This window comes from Onychomys torridus, chromosome 6, assembly GCF_903995425.1.
Source record: "Onychomys torridus chromosome 6, mOncTor1.1, whole genome shotgun sequence".
NCBI classification, from domain to species: Eukaryota; Metazoa; Chordata; class Mammalia; order Rodentia; family Cricetidae; genus Onychomys; species Onychomys torridus.
The window spans coordinates 69,007,128-69,021,017 of NC_050448.1; the positions used below are offsets into that span (position 1 = coordinate 69,007,128).

General features: G+C 44.8%; 1 protein-coding gene across 1 annotated transcript; it reads left to right on the forward strand.

Moving 5' to 3' along the window:
* Positions 1-9,250: 9,250 nt before the first annotated feature.
* Positions 9,251-13,687, forward strand: S100a11 (S100 calcium binding protein A11). The gene is made up of 3 exons (XM_036190841.1): positions 9,251-9,321; positions 12,385-12,537; positions 13,394-13,687. The coding sequence occupies exons 2-3, from the start codon at positions 12,391-12,393 to the stop codon at positions 13,547-13,549; spliced, it is 303 nt and encodes a 100-aa protein (XP_036046734.1). The 5' UTR covers positions 9,251-9,321; positions 12,385-12,390; the 3' UTR covers positions 13,550-13,687.
* The last annotated feature ends 203 nt before the right edge of the window (positions 13,688-13,890 follow it).

The following is a 13,890-nucleotide window of genomic DNA, read 5'->3' on the forward strand; positions in this document are numbered from 1 at the left end:
CAGCCAGGCAGAAAATCCAAGAGACAGGAAGAAGAAAGGAGAGGCAGAGGAGATGACAGCCTGCTGCCCGAGGAACAGCATGCCGGCAGACTGACTAGTAGCACATGGTCACATGCAATACATAGATTAATAGAAATGGGTTAATTTAAGATGAAAGAGCTAGCTAGCAAAAATCCTTAGCCATAGGCCATACAGTTTGTAACTAATACTAAGCCTCTGAGTGATTATTTTATAAGTGGTTGTGGGACTGCAGGTGGGAGAGATTTGTCCCAACCACAGGCCGGCAGGACACAGGAAATCTTTCAACTACACCTTCTAAAGACTAGGAACAGCTGACCAAGCCTATCCTCCCCTAACTGCGTCTAACCGTGGCAGGAAAGGGTTAGTGCCGAAGAGATGAGGCCAGAGGACAAGTGTTAACTAACTGGTTTCCTGTTCCATATAAGGACTTTGTCCTCTGGAGTGTGTCCTGAAGGAGCTGACAGCCTAGTTAGGAAAGATGGTTAGCTGTCAAGATTGACTGTATCTCAAGGCACAAGAAAAGTACAGATAAAGGGCACAGCAGTGACATATCGGGAGAGAGAGAGAGAGAGAGAGAGAGAGAGAGAGAGAGAGAAAGAGAAAGAGACAGAGAGAGAGACAGAGACAGAGACAGAGAGAGAGACAGAGAGACAGAGAGAGACAGAGAGAGACAGAGAGACAGAGAGAGACAGAGAGAGAGAGAGACAGAGAGACAGAGAGATTCCTCAGTTAGAAGATGAGTGAAGGCTTCCTAGAGAAGGTGGTTTTATATTGTCATGTTTTCATTTTTAAATTACACGTGTGTGTGTGTGTGTGTGTGTGTTTAGGGAAATGTTTGACTGTGCCATGGTGTGGAGGTCAGAGGACAACTTGTGAGACTTTGTTCTCCCCATCCACTATGGGGGTCCTGGGAATTGAACTCAGGATATCATGCTTGGCAACAAGAAGCTTTCCCTGCTGAGCCATCTCACCCACCTGGGAAGGTGTTTTGGTTAAGTCACTGTGTAAGTACTGTGTCAGCTTTCTAACGCTGAACAAGTGCCCCATAGAATCAATTAGCAGAGAACATCGGCTGGGACAATTGTTTTGGGAGTTTCAGTCCTTGCTCAGTTGGTCCTGCTACACTGGGGCCTATGGCAGGTAGCACAGCATGCCAGAGAGCATGTGGTAAGCAAGTTGCTCTCAGCTTATGGCCAGGATACACAAGCACACACACATACCACATACACAAATATACACACACAACCAACATACATGCAAATATATACACACAACACACATACAAAAATATACACACATATACACACAACATATATACAATTATATACAAACAACACATACAAATATATGCACATACCACACACATATATACACACAACACACATACAGCTATATACACACAACACACATACTAATATATACACACATACTAATATATACACACAACACATATACAATTATATACACACAACACATACACACAATACAAACACACACACACACACATACCAAAATATGCATTTCTTCAGGAACCTCCTGATAGGAGCCAAAATGGCTGAAGCCCTGAGGGTGTCCATAGGGGGAACTTGTCTCCAGGGAAAAGATTTATAGCTGTCAGATGGCCTTGCAAGACAGACTGAGTTGAGACAGGTGGACAGGGGGAAATCATACCTTGAAATCCACTAGTTTCATGTATCTCTTGCTTTCTGTTTAAGCCCTACCCTTGTGAGAAATGGTTTTGTTTTCTATTAAAGGTGACTAGTCCATGAAGGGCTGATATTTTATAAACACCCCATCCTGTAAAATTTTGCTGTATGTGCATGTCTGCACAGCCTTGGGACTGGACTCTCTATTACTCCCTTCCCCTTTGCACCAATTATGAATTAGTCAATAGCATCAGATTGTGAAGCCCAGCTCTGGCCAGTGGGGTAAGACACAGTTACTGTCTGAGTTAGACTAAAAGCCAGGTGAACTTCCTGCTGTGGTGTGCTTGCTAGCCTGCCTTAGGTTGTGCCTTGCTGGGTTATTTTCACTTAGTTGGTGTATTGACACTAAGAATATTTTTTTATGATGACCTCATGTCAGGACCCTTGAAGATGGACTTGTGGGTTTCAGGGGTTGGGGGTAGGGTGTGTCACTGGATCTTTTTGCCCCTCTTCCTAATGTTCCTCTTCCACATTGAATAAATCTCCTTTCTCTGCTTTGCACTGTAATTTGGATCCCTGAGGATATAGACTGTGACCCCTAAGTCCATGAACATTGATTAGCATGGCTAGAAACCAGTGATAACTGGTTCTTAACAGTGAATAGTAGTTGGAAAGTCAACCCTGCCTACAGGTAGCAGAAATTAAACTTGACTAGAGCTCATAGTGAGCAAAAAGAAAACAACAACAACAGAAATAGTTGAAATTGAGCCACAAAAGAGTTTGAATTCCAAGATGAAGAAACCAGATTTTAAAAAATAATTAAGCAATATAGAGACCCTCTGAAAATAATTCACTAGCATTGTTAGGTCACAATTGAGTGGACATGTGTCTTTTATGTCCTTGGAGTATATGTATGTCACAATTTTCTGTCGATCATTGTGAAAGAGCAAATGTCTCAATTTTGCCAACAGCAGTTGAAGACCTAACAGTAGTTTTAAAGGGACAGTGTAATGGCCTCTAACCACCAGCAGGAAAGAGGTCTGTAAAAATAGGAAGGAATATAACTGTGCAGGCAGGAGAGGAGGAAAGCACACACTTAGCTCTCACCAATGTGGATAAGAATGCTGATACTGCCCTAGAGATGTCTCTGCAACAAGATGAGGGAGAATTATGGGTGCCAACAATTAAGGCAGCGGCTGTAGGAAGTGAGAGTCAGGAAGAGTCAGGAAGAGCAACAGTAAGGATACCCTAAGTCTGCAAAGTGGTTACAAAGGACATTTTCATTTAATCCACACAGCAATAGTGTGAGTAGCGATTAACATTTGCATAACACCACCCCATTTAAAGAGCCCTTTTATATTAGTTATCTTCCTAATTATTAGTCCCATTTAAAACATAAAAAGCCTGAAGCTCAGAATTGGAGAACAGCTGCAACTCACTAAGACCTTTGCTTTCCTTGTGCAGCATGTCCATTTCCGCCATAGTGACATCAGAGACCCTGGGTCATTTCTCAGCTTTGCTGATGTGGCCTTAGTGCTTGAGGGAGCAGGTAGGTCTCATCTTTAAGCGGTAAAATTCTAGCTGAGGAGAGAGCCCCACCCTGAAGACTGGGTCAACACCTCCTGACTCCGGCGGCTGTTTTTTAAAAGGTCTATTCTTGTTGTATTAACCAGATTACACTTGAGTATCTTCCAAGTGTATACTCTGAATCCTACCTATCCAATAAATACTTGTTAAATAATTTGATGAATAAAAGAACAAAAATTTAAGACCTTCGAAACATCTTGAGAGTCTTCCTTTAAAAAAATATGAAGAAGCAAACAGTTATTGGGAGTGAGTTATTTAACATTGCCATGAACTTTAAATGGCACATCCCTTTCAATCCCATGGACAACCATTGTGTCTTCCCATGTGCAAGTTGCTACAAATAACACAAAGATGAGCATAATTCTATGAGCTCAAGGAATTCAGGTGGTGACTGAAAAGATAAAGCTCTAACATCAGTTCTATAAACATATAACAGAACATTATAAATTCTTGGGGTACAAAGGAGAGGGCATATGGATCAGCAAAGATTCATAATGGAAGAGAGTGGTTGAAGGAGCCATTGAATTTCACTGCAGGGAACTAACACTAGATCTGCCTAAAATGGAGACAACACAAGGAATGGCAGAGATGTACAGAGGATCAGGGGTTCCACTTGATTAAAGCATTGATACCTGAAAGAAAATGGCAGGTGACATTTTGACACCCTCAGCACCAAACTATGAATGCCACACATGAGGCCCCTGAGATGCTGTAATCTGAACACATCCATCAGTGCAGATGGCCCACTCAAGCCCCTTTCTCCCAGCTGCTGACTCCTTTCTGTTCCTTCCAGCTCTTCCTTTCCATCTCTGTGGAGTAAGTCCAGCTGCCACCAACTCCTCTGGGACTTTGTCACTTTTTTCCTGTGCATTTGGAGTCTTATTCTGATACCTTTGCCACCATAGATAAACTTACTTGAGTGTGTTTTTATGCAATGTCTGACTTGTCACATGGGTGGAAGGATCTGAACTCTGGTCCTCATAATTGCACACTGAGCACTCTTAAACAGTGGGCCATCTCTCCAGCCCTTCCCATAAGTTTTTAAATTGCCACTTCATCCTCAATTCTCTCTGGCTGCCTCTCCCTCCCTCCTTCTTTCATACTCAATGAGTTCATGAACACTCTACACTTCCCATCCCCACTCTTCACTTACCAATTGTTCCTCAGTCCACTGCCATCTGTCATTCTCCTTATCCTATGCCACATCTGTTCCATCAAAGGCCTCTAAGGATAGAATTGCCAAATCCATTGGATGTGTATCACCTTGTATTGTTCTCTGGCTCTGCGAAGTCTTTCTCCTTGTGAACCTCTCCTGTGCCTTTGATGACACCAGAAGGTCTCCTAGTCTCTGGTCATTTTTCTCCTTACTTCTGTGCTGGCACATCTTCCCACACTTGCTCTTTAGTTGCTGTTTACTCACCTGTGTTACACCTATAGAACAGAGCCTTTTCTGGCCTTGCTAATCACTGTCACCTCAGTGACACAGAGACCTTCCTGCCAGAACTGCTAAATGTTGGAAACGTAGTAATCAGGGCACCATCTCGGTCCTTCCTCTAGGAAGGAAGATAAAGTGAATAGAAGATGTGAACAAAGTGTAGAAATAACGATGATACCAGAGGCTGTGGGAGCATGAGCTGGATATAGGACTTGCTTAAGCCCATCCACAATGAATTGTCCTGCTGGTCTCAGCTTCATATGGAAGCCAGGTGCCAGTATGGAACCATGATCTTCTACCCATCCCCAAATGTCACACACTTTGTATTCTGTCCCTCCTCCATGCCCAGTTACCAGCTGAATACCCAGCAGAATCCTTGATTCTTCTCTGTCTCTCACACACATCCAAATAACAGCCAAGGGTCCTAGTTTGGTTTTTATCATTTTGATAAACAGCAACTTTGAGGAAAGCATTTATTTCAGCTTACAGTCCATTATGAAAAGATGCTAGGGCAGGAACTTAAGGCAGAAGGTGAAGCAGAGGCCATGTAGGAATTCTTCTCACTGGCTTGCTTCTCCCGACTTGCTTAGTTTACTTTCTTACACACCCCAAGACCACCTTCCCAGTGATGACTGACCATGGTAGGCTGGACCCTTCCACATCGATCATCAATCAAGAAAACACCCCTGCAGGCTTGTCTACAGGATAATTTGATGGGGACATTTTCTCATCTGAGGTTTCTTCTTTTTAGATGACTCCATATTGTGTCAAGTTGAAAACAACAAAACAAAACAAAACAAAACCTAGCCATCATGCTGAGCAAGGCTGAGAGTGCCTTCTCAGTGTTTGGCAATATCCTGTCCACATCACCATGGCCATCCCACTGTGGCTAGTACAATGCCCTACTATGTTTTTAGCCTCTAGTCTCTCCTCTCTACTACCTTTTTTATACTTATAAGAGTGAAAAAAGATCACCTCACTCTCCTGCTTAAAAATCTTTGGTTAGAATCCAAATTCCCAGGCATAGTACTTAATGACCTGCACCTGTATTTACCATCATCTCATCTCAGGAAATCCAGTGCTACTGAAACACCGCATCTACTGATAACAGACATCAGGTCCCATTCTTCTTTATAGTTGCACCAATTATTAAAACTTCTTCTGGAGATACTGATCAAATCCTTAAGCATTCTACACGAGTAACTCTGAATCTATATATCATTATGCCTCCTGTATAGATGAGAGCAGGCAAATTAGTGTAGCCAACATATCACAAGCACAGATGATTGAACCCTAGCCTAAGTGCCACAGTCTGTAACCCTAAAATGTTCCTATATGGCCTGGCCTCACCTTGCTTCACAGTGGTGCCCATTAACTGGTGACTTCTTATCCATTTTTGAATGCCCAACTCAAAATTGACTTTTCCCATGATACTTCCATTACTACGCCAGAGTTGGTTACTCACCCCTTCCCAGCAATGTCATGGTAGCTGGCCATGATCCTGTCAGCACATTCATTACACTCTTGTATGCCCATTAGGGATGTGCTCAACCCTATACAGGAATCAACTTATATATGAGAATTATTCTGGACCGTGGAAACTCCCACATTTATTTCCTGATCTGCCCTTTCAATCACCTGTGTTACCTCATTTTTTTTCTTGCTACCAACTTACCAGTTCTCACGCACCCCCAACTTCTTAGCCCTTTTGATTGACTGATTGGTGGCCAATCTTGCCAAACACACTTTTTCCACAAATCTTCCACCTTGGTCACACAAGAGCCCTTTTTTAAATTTTCAGTTACCAATTGACTTATTTTCTTCTCTCTGTCACGTACTTTTTCTAAATCTCACAGCTTGCACTTACTCTTAGTGTCCTGTTCATAATTTCACTTTCTCCTGACTTCCTAGTTCTCTTTGTGCCTCAGCTTCTCTAACTGCCAAATTCTGCATGTGTTTCTAATTGCAGCTTGCAAGGATAAAGGACTGATTTGTCCCAGCTTATTTTAGGATGAAGCCTTTACCACCTGCAGGCCTTGAATCCAATCAGTTGTGACAATGGACACAAGGTCAAATCACATGCAAACCTTGTACACCAAGTCTGTTCCTTCAGCAGAAGCTGTAAGGGAAGCATTTTCTCCCTAAAAAAGATTATGATATGGGCATGTCCATGATTGGGGTACATAGTAATTTAGACTAATGGCTCTTTGGTAACTTTTATTATAGATTTTTTTGAGAATCTGATAAAAAGCTATATATCTTTCTTTGGGAGAGGGGAAAATCTCTTATGCAGAAAACTGCTGTTGAATATTATTTTAAGACGGGTGAAATTTGTTTATTCTGTATTATTCTTTTGTTTTAATGATACAAAGATATGTTGCATTCTTTTATGTTGCATTTGTTTAACTCTGTGAAGGTGTGTTACTTTGCCTGTCTAAACACACGATTGGTCTAATAAAGAGCTGACGGGCAGAAAGCAAGGCAGGAGAAAGGATAGGTGGGGCTGGCAGGCAGAGAGAATAAATAGAAGAAAGTAAAAGAGAGGAAGAAGACTGAAAAGCAAGAGAGATCAAGGAAAGAGAAAAGCAGGGGCCAGCCACCCAGCCACCCAGCCACCCAGCCACCCAGCCACCCAGCCACACAGCCACACAGCCACACAGCCACCCAGCCACCCAGCCACACAGCCACACAGCCACACAGCCACCCAGCCACACAGCCACACAGCCAGCCACGGAGTAAGACTGAAAGTGAGATTATAGAAGTAAGAAAAGGGAAAAAAAAAAAAAAAAGCCCAGAGGCAAAAGGTAGATGGGACAATTTAAGTTAAAAAAAAGTTGGCTAGAAATAAGTAAAGCTAATTTCGGGTACTATAAGAAAGAATAAGCCTCCATGTATTTGTTTGGGAGCTGGGTGGTGGGCCCTCCAACTACAGCAAACCTCACACATACCTTTAGGATTTTAAAGAAGCCTAGCAGCCACCTTCAATGGCCCGCCCCGTCTGTGTGAAGTCCATCCCTGGAGATCCTCAAAGGCAGGCACTATATCACACACTGTTGGTGTTTGCAGAGCCCAGAACAATGTTTGGCACATAGTAGGTTCTCAGATGGAATCAAAAGAATACGTTGACACTTTAATTTATTCGTTAGGGCTGAATGGGTTATTCAGAGCCAAAAGGGGCTAAGAAATTTAGATTTTAAAAAGTTATTTATTTTGTTATTAATTATTGTGTGTGTGGTGGACTCATCATAGCTCACATGTGGAGGTCAAAGGCCAAGGAGGTGGCTCTCTTTTTCCATCATGTGGGTTCCCATGATCAAGCTTAGGCTACTGGCTTGGAGGATGTACCCTTACCCTCTCAGCCAGCTCACTGACCCTGGAAATTTTGTTGATATAAAGGTACTAGAAAGTCACTTTGTTACTTTTAGTATATCGTGTGTTCCTTGGAAGTAAGCAGTTAATCAGAATTGCACATCAGGAAAATGTGTTTTTTATTGATTAATTTTTTTTTATTGGAGGGCAAGGGCAGAGTTATGAAATCAAAGGAAAAGGGGAGTGAGAATGTAAACTAGATCACTGGGAGTGTGGTAGAAAAATGATGGGTGGGTTCAAGTACAATAAAGCTGACATTACAAGGGCTTTGATTTAAAAAAATGTGTAAGAAAGACTTTAAAAAAAACATGGTGGTAACGCTTTCAAGTAAAGAAAATGGAAAAATGGCCACATCATTGGCAGAAATGGAGAAATGGAGGGAGGTATTGGGAGATCTAATTATTTCTTGAATTTTTGAGTTTGAAACACAAATGGGATTTTTGAGTGTGTTTCTTTTGGTTTGGATTTTAGTTTTCTTTTGAGACATGGTCCTACTCTGTAACCTCGGCTGGTCTGGAACTCACTATGTAGCCCTTAGGTTGGCCTCAAACTTGGGGCAGTCCTCCTGCCTCAGCCTTGAATGTGCTCAGATTACAGGCAAGAGCCACCATGTTTAATGGGGTCCTAAAGCGCGCTAGGAACTGTGAGTCGGAGGTAAGGATGAATTTGGAGAAGAGGGTTTGGCCATCATATACCCAGGAGTCAATAGCAGAAGCTGGCAGCCGACCCTAGGACACATTCACACAATGCTCCACTCGCATCTACTCTGCAGCTTTTGGGGTCCCCTCGAAAGCATCACTCTCCGTGACAGTCCTACAAGTCTTACTAAATAGTAAAGGCGACAGGACTTGTTTCTAGATGAGGAAATGGAAGCTCAGAGAGGTGAGGGTTCTTGACAAAAAGTACTGCAGTGATGTTATGGATCTAGAATTAGGAGCCAGAAGTGCTTCATACAATCCCCAGGCACGGAAATGACCTAGGAGTGTGGACAGACTTCCCCCAAAGGCAACGATCTTCGAGATTACAGGGGAGAGAGGCCTGTTATGTCTCAGGAACGACACTGGCTGTGCCTGTGCCTGAGTCTAGGCAAAGCGAGTTGGGAAGCAGCGGGGACAGGCCGAGGCCTGCGGAGGGGCGGGGGCGGGGGCGGGGACCGGCCCAGCCTGAGTCAGGCTGAGGGGCGGGACCAGAACCCGGGTCGCCACTCCTGTCCCCGCTGCCATCAGCTGCAGTCGCCGCCGGACCCCGCTCCTCACCAACTTGGTAAGCCTAACTTTTGAACTTTTAGATGTTTTCCCCTTCCTTTTCAAAGAAAAGAGCAAAGGGCAAAGCTACGCGTGCTCTTGGCCGGGTGTATCTTGAACTAACGTGTGGACGTGGCCGAACATAGATCAGGAAGAAGAAACCGTGTAGGAGGCAATTTGAAAAGAGTGGAGGGCACGACTAAGTACTCAAATTACACCCTAATGACAGCCCGGGGGAAGAAACGGGGATCTTTCAGTTCTCTCGGGCGAGATGCGGTCTAGGACTGGGTGCGGTCGCCTGAACGGCCCCGGAGCCCGGGTGGGTGCGGCCGCCGGAGTCCCCGGGCCGTGCGCCCCTGTACTCAGCGGGCATGGGGGACCTCGGCCGAAGCCACCGATTCCGGGAAGGCCAGGAACTCCGCCTGAGAGCTGGAGACGTGGGGGAATTCTGGGCGGTGTCTCCAGGCGTTCGTGCAGACCAGAGAGTGAGCGTTTCGGAACTTAAGTCTTGCCGAGTTCTGGGGAAATCAGCTGCGGGAAGCCGCGGGCAAAGGGCCAAGGCACAGAAACTGCAGCCTGTTGCAGCCCGCGGAAGCGCGGGCAAGAATGTGGGAGGAAACCAGTCCCTCCCAGCCCGCTCTTTTCCTCTCCCCTTTCCTCCCCTCCCTGCCGTCTCTTTTAGCCACTCCCTGCATCACCTGCCTGTCTCCTCATTTTTTTCCGACTTTCCCATTAGTTCACCCCTAAAGTCTACTTCCCTTTGTCTCTCCAATGAAGAGGCTCAGCAAACTTTGGAGAGCAGCCCAAGTGGGTTTCTGCCCTAGACCCAAGCTAAGCATAGGTTTTGTTTTTAAATGGTTGGAAGACAGTCAAAGGCAAATGATCCCTTGTGATACATGAAAATTATATGAAAATCAAATGTATAAAGTTGACAGGCACCGCCACACCCTTATGCTGTATGCATTGTCGCCAGGCTACTACGGTGTAAGAGTGACAGGAGCATAGAGAGCTAAAAATATTCACAGCTGCCCCTTGATTTAAAAGGAGAAAAACATGCAGACCCTGCTTTGGTGTGTCAATGCCTTATCACTTCCTACTTATGCTTTCCTTCTTCCCCTTTTTATCACACAGGGTGCCTTGGGCCCAGCACCAACGGGTTGTGAGGTGGAGGGAGATGGATGAGACCCTGAACGCCGCCGGGGAGGAAGGGCGTTGGGGTTGGTTAAGAATGAAATACTACACTGGTGTATGTCACGTGTCCCCGTTAAGGGGTGTTGAGTGTTTAGGGTGCATTTTAAGAAATTCTTTCACCGTGTGTTTTCTCTCTGCTCCTACTCTTCCCATCACACAAAGGGCTGCTGGTGTGGAGAATGTCCTTTCTTTCAGCCACTGTGCCACACGGGGAGAACCTTCCCACCCTGGCAATCTGTTCTACCAGGGAAGGGGAAGGAAGCATCTGTCAGTGTGGAAGACAGTCATATAGCTGGGCCCATCAGCCTGGAGCCTTCTCCCCAATCCAAGTCAAACCCTTCAGCTATCGTGTGACACACTAATAATAAGGCAGGGAGATTTTCGTTCCAATAGGAGGAGCATGTTGTGCAAATTCTTGTTTCTAGGCTGTGGTGTTTTGTTTTGTCTCCAGGCCATGAACCTACCAACGCTTTTCTCTCCTTTAGTAAAAGTTCCCCATAGGGCAGTTTAAGTTCTTCAACATGTGACTGTTTAAAAGAATTTATCTGGTTCAGGTGCTCTGAACAGTTCCTAGGTGCAGCGGGCCACAGCAGTGCAACTTTGAAGTTCCTAGAGACAGGAGGAGGTGCCAGGAAGGGAAACCAGGGGCTATGGGGCCGCTCGCTTTCGTCATCTTTTGCACGTGTTATTGCACAGTCTGAAGGCTTTCATCCTTTGTACCCAGGGAGTGCATCTGAGAGAGAAATCAAAGGCTAAATCCTAAGTTGTAATTGTTAACATCCATCCAAATTGTAGTTAATTAATATCAAGCAAGAAAGCTTCAGGGTGTGGCCAGGAGGGTTCCAAGGGATCCTGCAGTTGTACTCTTATCCACCAGGGGGAGCACAACCCAGTTCTGGGTTCTGGGCTTAGATTTCTGAAGAATGACTCAACCCAGTAGAATTTCCTTTAGGAATTCTGCGGTGAGAAAAGCAGAGTCCTGCACAGGATTTGAACTGATGTTCTTCCTGGTACAGCCACAGCTTTGGTTCAGCTCTGCAATAAGAAATTCCAGCTACCATTCTTGTGGAAATGAGTGGCACTTGGATGAAGCCAAGGCAGATGTCAGCAGAAAGAAACCAAGAGCCTAGGGGTGATCTGCCATGGTAGTTCCCCTCTCATGCCTCAGTTCTGTACAAGTAAAGTTAATGGTGTATAGCTGTCTGCTTTACAAGCCCCCCCCCCCCACACACACAAAGTACATGTATGGTTTCACTAGGTAGGCCAGGTTAACCCAAACTCTTGATCCTCCAAGTATATGCATCCCCACACCTAGCTGAATATACTTCTGCACATCTAAAATGTCCTCTCTCCATCTTGGTGCACAATTACAGACATGCTGTTCATTTTTCTTCAAAGAAATGCACGGGTTTCAAGAGTTTGGTGTTACTTTAATGGCATCTCGATCATCACAGCAGCCTCTCCATGTTCTTGGGGAGCAGGTCACTGTAATCTCCCTCCAAAGTTCAGTGTGTGGGGGCGGGTGTACAGGTTATACATGTATTTACTTACACTGTCTAAGTGTGTGTGGGTGTACAGGCTATGCATGTCTTTACCCACACTGTCTGAGAATATTAGAAAAGTTTCTCCCTCGTCTGAACCATCTAGTGTTTTCAAACACTCGGACTTCCATGTGGAATGCCTTACCGCACCAGCAACACATACAGTGGAGCTACAAGGAAAAAGCTCACAGAGTGTCGCTTTCTGTGGTGTCTGCATTCCTGTGGCCCCCTATAAATGGGCCAGACTTTAAGAAACTGCTTCAACTGGAAACGAGGTACTGTGATCCTCCAGCACTCTCCATTCTCTAGCTATATATTTAATGAGCTCTGCATTTTTGTTTTCTTCAAAGGCAAAAATGTCCAAACCTACAGAGACTGAGCGATGCATCGAGTCCCTGATTGCTGTTTTCCAAAAGTACAGTGGGAAGGATGGGAAAAGCTGCACACTCTCCAAAACTGAGTTCCTCACCTTCATGAACATAGAGCTGGCCGCCTTCACCAAGGTACCTGTCCCAGCCCCCATACACTGATTGCTCGCCGAACAAAACAGGAGCCTGGCAGAATGGCCAAGCATGAAGGTTCAGTATCTGCCTCCTTCTCCCTAGCTCCAGGCCCAGGGTCCATTTCTCAGCCCTTGCTGAGTCCCTGGATCTTGGGGTGGGCCCCATGCGAGCCATAGCAATTGCCTGGCACTGAGACTGGCATGTGTAATGGCATGTGCCATAATAGAAGCACTTCAGATTTTCTTCCTCCACCCCAAAGAGCGTAGGGCAACCCTGTCCAATCAGGTTTTCTGCAATGATGGAAATAATATTCTATCATCACACGATTGATGTAGTAGCCGCCAGTCACTGGTTATGACAGAAATTCATTCTACTTGAAATATGGACTTTCTAAATGAATCTAGATGCAAATATAGATAGTGGTGATTATGTGTGTGTGTGTGTGTGTGTGTGTGTGTGTGTGTATGTGTTGGAGATCCCTCAGGTGGGGTATGGGGGAGGAGGCTTCTTAGGCAGGACTTACCTTAGGTAAGTTATCTAAGGTAACTTTCTACCTGAAACCACTCATTTCCATATTGTTTACATGTGGGACTTGCATGCAACACTTTTACTAAGTTGAATAACCCTTAAAGTCACAGAAAAAAACACAGGACAAGGAGCAAGGAAGTCTGGGTTCATGTCCAGGTCTGCTGCTAAAGCAGACACCTTCACCTCTTGGAATCTGTTACTTCATGTTGAAAAAGGGGATTATTAATAACTCCTTTCCTGGACCTTATACTCTATTGAGAATAAGATGTGGCAGCGTATTTGAAAGTGCTGTAGAAAGTGAAATATAAAGATGGCCTTGTCTTTACAGAACCAGAAGGACCCGGGTGTCCTGGACCGCATGATGAAGAAGTTGGATCTTAACAGCGATGGGCAACTAGATTTCCAAGAGTTTCTCAACCTTATTGGTGGCTTGGCTGTCGCATGCCATGATTCCTTCCTCAAGGCTTCCCAGAAGTGTATTTAATCCTCCCATTTCCCTTCCAGCCACCAAGTCATCACATCTTCCCCCATCTACACCTGCACTGAGCCCACCACACCCACCATAACATGCAGCTCATTCCTGCTAGCAGAAATAAAAACAATGCCATTTTTTTTTAATGCATGCTGAGAGTCAGTAGGTTTATGTGGGGGAGGGTGACTTATAGGAGGAATGTAATGGAAGCCATTACCAGAAACTGCCTAGAAAACAGTGAAGCTGTCTCTTGGGTGTGCACAAAATCATGACCATTGAGTGACCATTGACAACCAGAGTCAGCTCATATTTCTAAGGTTGCTGGACAGAGGCCATTTGTTGCCATCATTCAC